The 14524-nt window shown below is 39.4% G+C and overlaps 1 protein-coding gene across 3 annotated transcripts in view; it reads left to right on the forward strand.

Moving 5' to 3' along the window:
* The window catches only part of Rps6kb1 (ribosomal protein S6 kinase B1), a 42053-nt gene that overhangs the window by 19083 nt on the left and 8446 nt on the right, over nt 1-14524 (forward strand). For 2 of the 3 annotated variants that reach the window (XM_075991220.1, XM_075991221.1), the window contains exons 5-12: nt 3872-4019; nt 6148-6205; nt 7556-7656; nt 10461-10551; nt 10716-10806; nt 11983-12090; nt 13183-13245; nt 13404-13481. In XM_075991220.1, the coding sequence (XP_075847335.1) occupies nt 3872-4019; nt 6148-6205; nt 7556-7656; nt 10461-10551; nt 10716-10806; nt 11983-12090; nt 13183-13245; nt 13404-13481 (738 nt within the window). Of the gene's footprint in view, nt 1-3871; nt 4020-6147; nt 6206-6777; nt 6981-7555; nt 7657-10460; nt 10552-10715; nt 10807-11982; nt 12091-13182; nt 13246-13403; nt 13482-14524 lie in introns of those variants that run through there. The other variant, XM_075991222.1, reaches the window with a different exon arrangement.

Consider the following 14524-nt stretch of genomic DNA (forward strand, 5'->3'; position numbering starts at 1 on the left):
ATTACCATCTCTACTTTTTCTTTTTCTCATTCATTTGTTATGTGCATACCTGTATATATTATGTGCATGTACATATGTGTGTGCACATTCCATGGAGTATGTGTAGAGCTCAGGACAATTTGTAGAAGTTGGTTCTCTTTTTCCAGGTTTGGGTCCCAGGGATCAAATTCAGGTCATCAGACTTGACAGCAAGTAATTTTAACTGCTGAGCCATCTTCCAGCTCCACCTTTTTCAGGTTGAGGTTTTTTTGTTTCTGGGTTGGTTTTTTTTTTTCCATAGTATTTTGGCTTGTGACTCTACTATTTCAATGAAATTCTTGTTCCTAAGTCATAAGTGACTTCCCAGTTGTTAAATCCAATAGTCTTTATACTTAATTTACATCTCTATACTCTGAAGCAGTTGACCACAACTCTTTTTTTTTTGAAGATTTATTTATTTGTATTTTAAATGTATAAATATTTGCCTATATGCATGTTTGTGCACAACATGCATTCCTGGTGCCTGTGGAAGCCGGAAGAGAACCCTGGATCCCATGGAGTTCCAAATGGCTGCGAGCTGCCATGTGAATGCTAGGAACCTAACCTGGATCCTCTGTAACAATAGGAAGCAGGAGCTTATTCTTAAGGACTCTGCTGTCTTTCCAGTCACACTAACCACAGCATTTTGTTTCTACTTTTTATTTGTTCTTAAGACAGGGTCTCACTATGCAGCTCTGGCTGACTTGGACCTCCTGTGTAGACCAGGCTTCACTCTTGAAGAGATCCACCTGCTTCTGCCTCCTGAGTGCTGGGATTTTAAAGCATGTGCCACTAGGTCCAGCAGTGTCTTCTCTCCCTGCCTTAATGTCCTGAGACCTGGTATGGGTTCTCACTTAACTACAAGTTCATAGTTTCTTACGAGGCTGACTGGGCAGTAAGCTCTTGGAATCCACCTGTCCCTGCTTCTCAGTTCTGAACTTGAAGATACACAACTGTGTTCAGCTTTTTATGTGGGTGCTGAGAATTTGAACTCAGGTCCTCAGGTTCTCGTGCTTGCAGAGCTATTGCTGTTACCTCCCCAGTGCCACAATTGTGACATTTTGCTATAGTTTGTCTTTCCACCCTCCATTCTTTTCTGCTGTCACATATGCATAATATTTCACCACCAAATTCAGATGTTCATACAGTTTTTAAGAGGAATTGTTCAACTTTCTGAAGAATTTTTTTTTGTTATTATTTTATTTGTGTGGTTGTTTTGCCTGCATGTACATACATGCCTGATACACCATGGAGGCCAGAAGAGAGTGTCAGATCTCCTGGAACTGGAGTCAGCCTTGGTGGGTGCTCGTTACTGAACTCGGGTCCTCTTAATGAACAAGAAATGCTCTTAACTGTTGAGTGTCTCTCTGGCCCCTATCTGTTCTAATTTTTTTCATCTTCTTCTTTTTTTTTTTTTTTTGGTATTAGGATTGTCTAGCAAGTTTTCTAAAATAACTTTTTGTTTTTGTTTTTGTTTTTTGAGACAGGGTTTCTCTGCAAGATTCCAGGCTGTCTTGGGGTTTGTTTTTTGTTTTTTGTTGTTGTTGTTGTTGTTGTTGTTTTCGGTTTTTTGAGACAGGGTTTTTCTGTGGCTTTGGAGCCTGTCCTGGAACTAGCTCTTGTAGACCAGGCTGGCCTCGAACTCACAGAGATCCACCTGCCTCTGCCTCCCGAGTGCTGGGATTAAAGGCGTGCGCCACCACCGCCCGGCCCCTATTCAAATTTTTAAATTCAGTTTTTGCCATATATTTTGAGAGTTATGTGTGGACACTATATACTTCACCCTAAGTTCTGTTAAGAATAAAGCTATTTTCATACTTTAACTGTAGTATGATTATTGTATTTGGAAATAATAACGTTAATGTTCAATGCTGTTGTCTAATGTACTGGCTACGTTCAGACTTTTCCAGTTGTTTCTTTTGTTTTTTTTTTTTGGTTTTTTGAGACAGGGTTTCTCTGTGGTTTTGGAGCCTGTCCTGGAACTAGCTCTTGTAGACCAGGCTGGTCTCGAACTCACAGAGATCCGCCTGCCTCTGCCTCCCAAGTGCTGGGATTAAAGGCGTGCGCCACCACCGCCCGGCCAGTTGTTTCTTTTGGAAAGCAGGGTCTCAGATAACCCAAACTGGCCTCTAACTCAGTGTGTTTTGTTTGTTTTGTTTTTTTGAGACAAAACCTCTCTTTGTACTCTTAGCTATCCTGGAACTTACTGTGAAGACCAGACTGGCCTTGAATTCAAAGATTTACCTTAGATTAGATTAGAGGTGTGCATGATCATCATGGTCAAATTTGTGTATTTGTGTTGTGTTTTGTTTTCTTTTAAATTTCTGTCCTTGATTTCATCTTATTCTTTAAATATATAAAATTATTAACATTCAGAAACCAAAGTTTCTATAATTGTAACCAGGTGGTGGTGGCGCACACCTTTAATCCTAACACCGGGGAAGCAGAGACAGGAGGATCTTTGTGAGTTTGAGGCTAGCCTGGTCTACAAAGTGAGTTCCAGAACAGCTAGGGCTACCTGGAGAAATTCTATCTTGAAAACAAACCAAAAAAAAAAATTTTTTTTTTTCTGTAATTGCAATAAAGAATTTCAGCAATATGGTGGATGGCCAAACCATTGGGATTTTATTTCAGGAAATAGACTCCAAAGTCTTATTCTCTGACCACTCTTTTTTTACTGTTAGCTTTGAGACTTTCTTAGTTGTGTTTAATTTTATAGATACAAGTAGCATATATATATTTGTATTTTCTGAATCAGGGTCTTACTGTGTTCTGCTGGCTCAGCATAGACTGACCTCAAATTTATGGTTCCACTGCTTTCGACTTTGATTCTGGGCCTTTTCCATCATACCCAGCTTATATTTGTACTCTTTTCCCTAAACACTTTTATTATTATTATTATTATTATAGCCAAGATATTACATACTTTAGACTGGTCTCAAACTCATTAATAACCATAACTGGCCCTGAACTCCTGATCTTTTGGCCTCTGTCCCTCCCAAGTGCTGATACGTCAGAAGTGTGCCTTCACATCCATCTTTCATTATTTCTTAAAACTAAGGCTACAAGGGCCAATGACAGACCTTTAACTTTCTTAATTTTTGTTTCTTATCTTCTTTGTCATAGTTACAAGGCACATTCCTTAGTTTCTTGTCTGGCTGCCTGCATTGTATCATTTCTTCCCTACACACCACAATCCACTGGGAGCTGAGGTATTCATCACACTCCTCTCAGTATTTCTCCTTGGCCTCTGAGATCTTTGCCGAGACGCACAGCCTTCCATTTCCTGGCCTCTCGTTTCCACCTCCAGCTGTGCTCTAAGCACTCTTTAACATTCTGACCTTGGTTCCTTGACACATTTTGATCAGTCGAGCCTCTTTTTCTCCTGGGTGCTTCTTAACCTTCCTTCACCTTAACTTTACAGTTTGCTATCATCATCTTGAGGAAGGCTTCCTGCCAGGTTCAGTGCATACTTGTTCTGTGCTTACCTTCATTGCTATGTTTTCTCCTGATGCTCTGACTCCAAGGACAGGATTCCTTTGTTAGTTCTGGTCTCTTGGCCTAAACCTGGGAGCACACTAAGCCCCGAACTGTAAGTGAATAGATACATAAACTTGATCTGTATACAGATTGCTAAAAAAAAACACATCTAGGTTTTCATTTACATGTTTACTACAAAACCATAACAAGTTTAGATATTTATAAGTAGTGAGTTAGCTTCCATTACCCCCATCTCAGTTTCTAGGAGGAACCATTCTGTATTGGCCAGGAAAGCATAAAATAGATTTTTCCAATTACCATAGGATAAAAATGTTCACTATTTTGTTCTTATAGATCATCTCTTTTCCTTTAGGCAATGATAGTAAGAAATGCTAAAGATACAGCTCATACAAAAGCAGAGCGGAATATTCTGGAGGAAGTAAAGCATCCCTTCATTGTGGATTTAATTTATGCCTTTCAGACCGGTGGAAAACTCTACCTCATCCTTGAGTATCTCAGTGGTTAGTACATAGTTCATGTAATTATTTACATTTGCTCCAGAAACTGGGTTCAAACATTATTTTCCAGTGAAACATGCTTTTCTTGTTGTGAACAAGTCTTCAAATTGATGGATACATTGAAGAAGGAAATTCACATGTGAACAAATGGTTCTGTTTATAGACAAATATGAAAGAAACTTGGAAGGTGTTTTCCTGTCTGTAAAATTTTATTTGTATCTCTTTGTAACCAATTATTTAGCATATTAATAAGCTGGGGTAGCTACTGTAGTTCACATATTCTTTCCTATATAGAAATGGGGATGCTTACTGAGAGTATTATGAGATATTGAAAGTTTTTGAGTCATATTTTCAAGGGACTGTTCTCTGCTGGGAACTTACCAACACTTACCAACCCTATGTCTTTTTTGTTTGTTTGTTTGTTTTTTGTTTTTGTTAAAATCTCACTGCAAACCAGGCTGTCTGGAGCTCACTAGGTAGCTTATGCTGCCTTGAGCTGCTTGCAGTGCTGCTTCAGCCTTCTGTCCCCATCCCCATATCATGATATAGCACAGATATGCCTGCATCTTTTTTTTTTTTTAAGACAGGATCTCTCTATATATCTCTGGCTGTCCTGGAACTCACTACATAGACCAGGCTGGCTTCAAACTCAGAGATGGGTTTTTGCATTTGCCACCAGCCTGGCATACCTGTGATTTCTGAGAAACAGATTTTGTCATAGCTATTAACATGAACCCGAAAGCTGCAGAATTTCCCACCTTTTTTGTTAGTACTACTTGCTTATGACTTTATAATTTCAAATTTATATAGATGATTTTCCGAGTAGTACAAGGTTTTGTGGTTCTGGGGAGTTTCTGCGCCACTCACATAGATCCTCCACATTCTGTCATCTCATTGCATGTGCCTATCTTCCCTCTCGATGCATATGCATGTGTGTACACGTATGCACACGTACACAGTCAACGTTTTTTGTGCTATTCAAAGATTTTTTTTTTTTTTGAGACAGGGTTTCTCTGTAGCTTTGGAGCCTGTCCTGGAACTAGCTCTTGTAGACCAGGCTGGCCTCGAACTCACAGAGATCCGCCTGCCTCTGCCTCCCTAGTGCTAGGATTAAAGGCATGCGCCACCATTGCTCGGCATTTAAAGATTTTTATAACTGAAACGCTAACATTTACTTCCTATACTCAAGGACGTTTTCTTATGTAACTAGAATTATAAAATAATTAGGAAATGAACATTAATATAATATCTTAGTTTTCTTTAATTTGTAACAGTTCTTAGTCTGTCTTTGTCATTATGTTGACATTTTTAAAAAGAGTATATATAGTCCAGTTTCTGTAGAATGCCATCGATTTGGGTTTATCTGATATTTCTTTGGGAGTAGATTCAAGTTAATGCATTTTTGACAGGACTGTCCAAGCGACATAGTGTTTCTTCTCAGCAGTTCAGAAAGGAGGTGTGTGGTGTTTAGATCTTTGTCCCACTGCTATTGATGTTCACTGTGTCACATGTAAGGTGGTGTCTGCCAGGCTTCCCCTTTGGAATTAAAAGTGTTTCATCTCATCATGCTTTCAGGTCCAGTTGTGGCATCCATTGGTTCTTGACTATAACAGTTAACTGGTGTTTGCCAAGTGGGTTCTTACTCCATCATTCCACTTTCACTTACACAGAGCTTTCCTTTCTGTTCATTTATTTACATCATTTTGGGTTCCTGGATTTTAAGAACTCAGGACAGTATAACCCTTTATTATTATTTATTTCGATATTCAAATTATGCCACCATCAGGTTCATTCAGTTTATATAAAGGTTCTGAAAATGGGGAATAGTCACAGTCACTAAAATTTAGGAGACTTAATTGTGTACTAACATTTTCTTTTACATATTGAAAGGTGCTGGAAAGACTTTAATTAAGACTTTTTTAAACTTTAGGCCTGAAGTGTAAAAGCTGTAATTCCATGCCAATTTTAGGATTTTTTTAAAAATTTTTAAGGAGTTAATGTTACGATAGAAAAAAATGCAGACTCGTTAGAAGAGGGTTGAAAGTAAGATATTTATTCCCAAAAAAAGGTGCAGATTCGTTAGAAAAGGGTTGAAAGTAAGACATTGATTTCTAATACTTTTCCTTTCTAGGAGGAGAACTATTTATGCAGTTAGAAAGAGAGGGAATATTCATGGAAGACACAGCTTGGTAAGTGAACTTTTGTGGCTGTATGAATCAGGTAATTATTCATGTAATTAAAGGCAAAACTACGTTCCCACACTGTTCCATAAATTGATCTGGAGCCAGTCAGTCACTCAGAACGTCCAGGGGGGACTGGGCAGCTATTGGAGGTCACATGATTCCTTTGCCCCCAGGACTTGGGTGGACCGCTCTTCACTGCAGAGTTTCCTTGACTTGGTAAGCTGCCTGTCTTGGTTGTGGGTGAGTGTGGTTTTCCAAGTGAAATTTTGTATGTGGAGCAATGGAAAGTATCAGAAATCATCTCCTCTTTTTTTTAGACTTTCCAGTTCCCAAGGTGCAGTCTTAGGGAGGTGATTACCCTGAGCACACATCTGTGGATTGATTTTATAGCCAGAATGGGATCTGCCCTCCTATTCGTAAGATGGCATCTGCTTCAAATTAAAAATATACACATCCTTTTGTGAAGTGACTGTATTGGGTAACAGTAAACAGTTTGACCTACACATTAATTGAATAGAAAACACGTAAATGTTTTTTCTATCTTAATTACCAAACTGCATTCCATTGTTTAATTTCAGGCCTTTTCTAACACAGAAGCTGCATTTAAGAACCTTAGGGATGAAGTGCCCCTTTTTGGAGGAGGCTCTCTGAGCCCTGTTGGAGGCTGTGGTCCTGCTGGCTGTGAAACTGCCTCAGTCCTCTAGGACACACCCTCTCCATCCTGGAGTAATCTGCAGGATTGCAACATTGTTACACAGCCAGTATTGCAGTGCTTTGTGCTTTTCGAATCCAGACAGGGTTGATTCAGCCCTTTATTCTTTTGAGGTAGATAAATTTGAGTGTCACACAGTTTATAGTTGTGGGCTGGCTGGCAAGAGGGTGGGCAGATACTGTGGGCATTGCTGTTTGTTAATACACAACTATATTATGTAAGGGATGAGTGGGCTTCCACAGGTCAGGCTGTAAGGACCAAGACTTGATCTCTGAGAATAACAAAGTCCCTATTTCCTGTGGAATCTTAAAGTTGGGGGAGGGTGGGAGGAATTTGTTTGATCTGAATGACTGTTGGCCTAATTCCTACACAGAGAGAGCAGAACCTAATCAATAATAGTTAGAATAGATGGGACATCTTTGAGTTTTAGCAGTATGTTCTAATGGAAAAATAAAACATAGTATAGTTTGACTAAAATGAGTGACAAATGCCCCCTGTGCCATCTCTTTTCCCAGTACATTCTTCCACCCCCACTAATTTGGTCTTTGGTGCATGTCTGTTTCTTTCAAGGAATTTTATTCCATACATAAACTTCTTTGGGTAGATTGATTTTTAAATTTTTATTAAATCACTTCTGTTTCCAGCTTTTACTTGGCTGAAATCTCCATGGCTTTGGGGCATTTACATCAAAAGGGGATCATCTACAGAGACCTGAAGCCGGAGAACATCATGCTTAATCACCAAGGTGGAGCTATATCATGAACAATTCTGTAGAAAATAATCCGCTTATAACCCTCCATTTTCAAGGCTCCCATGTTTCTCTCTCTCTTGTTGCATATTTCCCCCACAGAATATATAACACTGTAATACTTGCTGGTACTTTTAATTATTTAGTATTTATAATCGAGCTTAAACAGAATTAAAGGGGGCTGGAGAGATAGCTCAGATGTTAAGAGCACTGACTGCTCTTCCAGAGGACTCAAGTTCAATTCCCAGCACCCACATGGCAGCTCACAACTGTAACTCCAGTTCAGGGGATCTGACACCTTCACACCAATGCACACAAGATAAACCTAAATAAATTTTTTTTTTTTTGGATTTTCGAGACAGGGTTTCTCTGTAGCTTTGGTGCCTGTCCTGGAACTAGCTCTTGTAGACCAGGCTGGCCTCGAACTCACAGAGATCCGCCCGCCTCTGCCTCCCGAGTGCTGGGATTAAAGGCGTCCGCCACCACCGCCCGGCCTAAATAAATTATTTTAAAAAAAAAAACAGTCAAATATATTAGCCATTCTTTACAACTTAGAAAAAAATCCTATATAAAATGTTGTGACCCCCCCAAAAACAAATAAAATAAATGTTAATTTTGATTTATGCCATTGATTTTTTTTAATGACATAAATGTGTAAGTTGTAAAAGCAAAACTTGTTTTAGACATAGTATTGCTGCATAGCTATCTAACACTGAACTTAGGGTCTTCCTGCCTCAATGTCCCAAGTTTTAGAATTACTTGTATATACTATGCAGCTAAAAACAAAACTTTCTATAATTTTAACTAATGTCTGAGGAAGAGAAAGACTGAAATTGAACCAGATTATTTGGCATAGCCCCATTAACAAAATACTTACTAAGCATAGGTTAATCAGAGAGACTAACATTCTGTACAGCTGTGGGTATAGCAAAGTGAGTGCTGGCTGCAGCTGCGAGCACCTGCCCCTCCCATTTTTACTGCTGTAGTCTGAACTGGGAAAGACTGCAGTTTACTTGAACAAACTAGCAGACCAAGGCATATTCAAGACAGTGAACAGCTGCTAGTCCTGGTCTCCTAAGGATGATTTATGAGATAGTTAACCAATGTAAACTCTTAGACAGAGAATGGTGGAGCGTATATAAATGTTCCAAATAGTGCTTTTTAAAAATTTGTTTGTGAGGGGCTGGAGAGATGGCTCAGTGGTTAAAAGTATTTGCTGTTCTTGCAAAGGACCTGGGTTTAGTTCCCAGTAACCATGTGGTGTCTTGTAATGTCTGTCCGGGGAATCTAAAACTGGTTTTTGCTGGCAGCAGGCACACATGTAGTGTTCATATATACATATAGGCAAAACAGTAATACATGTGAAATTAAAAAAGCAAAACTTGTTTTTTTCATGGTAAATGATAGAATTGACAGACTGCATTGTGGGAACCATGTTTGTATTCCTACCTTCCCATCCCAGACCAGGATTTTGATTCTGAATTCTTTGTTGTTGATTTTGAAGTATTCCTTTAAAATTATTTTTCTCTTCTGGGAACTGAACTTTGTGCATGCTACCACGAAGCTATAGCCCCAGGCTTTCTGATTCTCAGTTCTAAGGCAAAGGATAGAATAAAGAAATGGTGCAATAGTAAAATAATGTTTTTAACACATAAACTTGAATATACCATTTGGTTCTTTGAGAAATAAAGGCTGTGGCCAGGTGTAGTGGCACACACCTATAATTTCAGCACTGCACCGTATAAATAAAGAGGATCAAATTCAAGAGTAGCCTGGGTAGGTAGTTGAATTCCAGGCCAGGTGGACTACCTACCAGATCCTGTCTTAAAAGCGTTCTGAGGGGCTGGAAAGATGGCTTCAGTGGTTAAGAGCATGTGCTGTGCTGCAGAAGAAAAAACCTGGGTTTCCAGCACCACTTTTGGCTCACAACCATTGGAAACCATACTTTCACTGTTCCCGAGCTGCCTTACAGCTTATCTAGACACCAGGCAAACATACTGCACTTACATATATGCAGGCAAAATTATTCATACATAAACTTTTAAACTTGAGAAAATAAAAGATAAATAATATAGCCCTATTTCTTCTTTTGTACCAGAATGTAGATTTTCACAGTTGAATAAATGAGTCATTGCTTGAAAAACCATTGTCTGAAAGGGACCTTGAATAATAGGGCTTTGGTGTTGTGGAGCCACTGATGACTTAAATGACAACCGAGAGAAACTTATCTGAAGTGATCTTTGTGTAAGGTGGAATTCCACCTTCTGGAACAGAAATGATTATCTGATGCAAATTTTAGTTCTTCCCCTTCACTGGCAACTTTTGGCAGTAAATAATTTAATTCATTGTGCTAACTGATAGCATTTGGCATACATAGTAAGCGATACAGTGACTTTCTCAGACTAAGGAGTTTGAAAGTCACTTAAGTACACTGAAGAAACAGTGGAGTTGAAGCATGCCATGAGTTTTGTTTAAATACAGAATGTTTATTAGGAGTCTGTATTAAACTAGACTTTCAAAGAGACTTTCTCAGGATGGAACAGAATTCTGCATGTAGGAAAAGAGCCAGAGCTTTAGGCAGCTTCATTATTTTCTGTCCTTTCTCCTTACTGCATTGATTATATCATTTCCACTTCCCTGCCTTTAAGTAGTTACTACCCCACAGTAGATCAGGTAACTAGTTCTGGACATCTTCAAGATAAGTTTTAGAAAGGAAAAGCTAACTTGAAGGAAGAATTGTCTGTTTGCTATGTTCAGATACTTGAAATTTTCAGAATAATCATGCTAATCTTTCGTTATAGGTCATGTGAAACTAACAGACTTTGGATTATGCAAAGAATCTATTCATGATGGAACAGTCACACACACATTTTGTGGAACAATAGAATACATGTGAGAGCTGCATGTTAAAAGAAATATAACTGGTTTGGGGGTAATATCTAACTTTACCTGGTTTAAAATAGTGTCTTAGTTTTCTTAGTTTAATAATTTTATTCAAATGATATAAAAGTAGATAAATTTTAAGACTTTTTTTTCCTTTTTTTTTTTCATTTTAGGGCCCCTGAAATCTTGATGAGAAGTGGCCACAATCGTGCTGTAGATTGGTGGAGTTTGGGAGCATTAATGTATGACATGCTGACTGGAGCAGTAGGTGCACATTAAAAGTTGCATGTTTCATGATCTGTGCTGAACATTTTAGTAAGAGAACTTGGCTATGCTTCTAGAACATGTTCCTAGTAGAGTTATTTTTAAGGCCTAAAAATTGGTTATCAGTAGTTATTTTGAGTTTTGGTTTGGTTTGGTTTTGATTTTTTGAGTTAGGTTTTCCCTGTATATCCCTGGCTGTCCTGGAACTGACTCTGTAGACCAGGCTGGCCTTGAACTCAAAGAAATCCGCCTGCCCCTGCCTCTGCCTCTGAAGTGCTGGTGTTAAAGGCGTGCACCACGCCACCAGGCTGTTATTAGTGGTTTAGCGTTAGTGGTAGCTTATGATTTTGCGGGATTCCACACTTTTTGTTTTACCTGCATGTTTGTCTGTGTGAGGGCACCAGATCCCAGGGAGCTGGAATTGCAGACGTCCTTGAATCTTGATGTGGGTCTGGAAACTGAATTCAGGTCCTCTGGGAGAGCAGCCAGAATGCTCTTAACTTCTGAGCCATCTCTCCAGCCCTGGGATTCTATACTTTTAAAAATACTTTTATTTAAATGAACTATATAGGGACTGGAGAGAGCTCAGTGGTTGAATAGTGAAGTCTGTCCTAGTTCAGTTCCCAGGATCACATCAGGTGTCTCACAGCCTCCTAAACTAGTTCCAAAGGATCTGGTGCCTCTGGCATTCATGGTTACCCACCCATGTACACAATATGTGCACATAATTAAAGAAATTAAAAAGAAACTGGTTTATGTCATGACAGTCTAGTGAAATACATAGGGAGAAATGGGAGCTTAAAATGAGAGGCCTTACTGACCACACAAGACTTCCTGGGCATTGCTACTTATGTATCATTGCTTAAAGCCACAGGTCTGTGAGTTAACTATTTCTGAGCATGCTCCTTCTTTCTACTTTCTCTCTATCTCTTTTCTTGAGACATGGTTTCTCTGTGTAGCATTCCTGGCTGTTCTGAAACTCTGTAGATCAGGCTAGCCTTGAACTGTAGATCAGCCTGAGTCTGGAGTGCTGGGACTAAAAGGCACGTGCCGCCACTCCTGGTTCCCAACATGTTTTCTTATCTCAATGTGTAGCTGTCCAATTCAGGAACTAGATAATAATGTTACTTAAAATTTGTTTTTATATGCTAATTTTCCACTCTTTTCTCCCCTTAGCCTCCTTTCACTGGAGAGAATAGAAAGAAAACAATTGACAAAATCCTCAAATGTAAACTTAATTTGCCTCCCTACCTCACACAAGAAGCTCGAGATCTGCTTAAAAAGGTAGGGTTCTTAAATGGCAACCTCAACAGCGCAGACATGTACATGCACGCTCAAAGACACACACACCTGTTGTTTGTTTGGTTTTTGTTTTGTTTTTGAGACTCACTATGTCTCACTATATAGATCAGACTGGGCTCAACAATAGAGATCTGCCTGTTTCTGTCTCCTAAATCTTGGGATTAAAGGTGTGCACCCCTACACCTGACTCATGCAATAATTTTTTTTTATCTTTGAAAATCTTTTTTTTTTAAATATTTATTTATTATTTATTATGTATACAATAGTCTGTCTGTGTGTATGCTTGCAGGCCAGAAGAGGGCACCAGACCTCATTACAGATGGTTGTGAGCCACCATGTGGTTGCTGGGAATTGAACTCAGGACCTTTGGAAGAGCAGGCAATGCTCTTAACCGCTGAGCCATCTCTCCAGCCCCCTATCTTTGAAAATCTTATGTATGGATATAGTCACACCTCCATCCTAATTCTTCAACTTCCTCTAATGCATCCAATACTTAACCCCCCAATTTCATGCTTTCCTTTTTGTTTTTTTGAGACAGGGTTTCTCTCTGTAGCCCTGGCTGTCCTGGAAATTGCTTTTGTAGACCAGGTTGGCCTCAAACTCACAGAGATCCCTGTGCCTCTGCCTCTCGAGTGCTGGGATTAAAGGTATGCGCCACCACTGCCCTCCCCCACCCCTTTTTAAAATAACCTATGCAGTCCAGTTAGTGGTGCCTGTATAACTGGGTGTGGAGTCATCTACTTGAGCATGGGCAATATACGAGTGGCTATGATCCTAAGAAAAATAACTGTCCTTCCCATGCAACCATCAACTGCCAATAGCTCCTTCATGAAAGGTGGGGCTTTAAGTCCCTCCCTCATCTAAGAATTTAACATATATTTTGATTAGAGATACTAAACAGAAAAGACTTGTAAATTTTTAAAGATTTACAAGATTTTCTTTTGTTCTCAAACATCATTTGGTATTAATAAATTGTATCTTCTGGAGCACAAATAGGTCCCACATTCTCTAAAGGAAAAAAAATCAGTTTGATTAATTCAGGATTTTCACCAGTGCTTCTTTTCTTCCCTAAAGCTGCTGAAAAGAAACGCTGCTTCTCGTCTTGGAGCTGGTCCTGGGGATGCTGGAGAAGTCCAAGTAGGAATTGAGATGCTTGGTGTTTGGGGGAAACAATGCTAATTTTGCTTATTTGTGATGGCTATATGTGTGTATTCATATATGTTTAGCTTGTTTTGTGATTTGTAGCTTCAGAAAAGTGGTTTGCCATTTCAGTCATCCCCTTTGACTTTTTCTAGGCTCATCCATTCTTCAGACACATTAACTGGGAAGAACTTCTAGCTCGGAAGGTGGAGCCTCCTTTTAAGCCTCTGTTGGTATGTATATAGGGAAGCATGTAATATGGGAGATCAGTAACCCTTGTTCTCTAGTTCTGGGGGGTTGAACCTAGGGTCTCCCACATGCCAGGCAAATGCTCTTCACTGACACCTGAGTGCTGGTAATTTTTAAAATAAGAAAAGTCTCAGAGAAACCAGGTATAGTTGTGTACTCCTGTATGATAGTGTCTTTGTTTGCTTATGTATTTATTTGGTTTTTCAAGACAGGGTTTCTCTGTGTAACAGCCCTAGCTGTCCTGGAACTAGTTCTTGTAGACCAGGCTGGCTTTGAATTCACAGAGACCCACCTGCCTCTGCCTCCTGAGTGCTGAGATTAATGGCATCTGCCACCACTGCCCCGCTGACAGTGTCTTTATTAATGACATCTGCAATGACCCTTTCCAAGTAAGATAACTTTCTGAGGAACCAGGGCTTTGAATGTCAACATGAATATGAGGGCAAGGGAACATAGTTCAGTCTATTAAAATGTAGCTATGGCAAAGTAACTTGGTGTTTATTTAGCTTTTGTCTTCTGCCTCAGAAATTGAGAAAATATACTTTCTCTATTTCTTGGGATGTAGGTGGAGGAGGAGGATAATGAGGCTGGTTGTTCTGTCCCAGAGCATAGATGACCTGCTTTAAAATGTCAGCATACACAGGGCTGGAGAGATAGCTTCAGTGCCTAAGAGCACTTGTTGTTGCAGAGGAACCTGCACCCATATGATAGCTCATAGTCATCCTTAACTCCACTTCCAAGGGATCCAACACCTTCTTCTGATCTCCAAGGACACTAGGTAGGACATACACTTAGTGCACTGCCATACATGCACAGAAAATGCTCATAAAATAAAGTAAACCTTAAAATATCTGCATATACAATTGTAAGGACGATAATTAACCCAGATACCTACTGCCCAACTTCAAAAATAACTAACTCATCTTGTATAAACATAAACATAACAACTAAGGGCTGGAGAGATGGCTCAGCTGTTAAGAGCATTGCCTGCTCTTCCAAAGGTCCTGAGTTCAATTCCCAGCAACCA

Source organism: Microtus pennsylvanicus, chromosome 11 (genome assembly GCF_037038515.1).
Source record: "Microtus pennsylvanicus isolate mMicPen1 chromosome 11, mMicPen1.hap1, whole genome shotgun sequence".
Lineage (NCBI taxonomy): Eukaryota > Metazoa > Chordata > Mammalia > Rodentia > Cricetidae > Microtus > Microtus pennsylvanicus.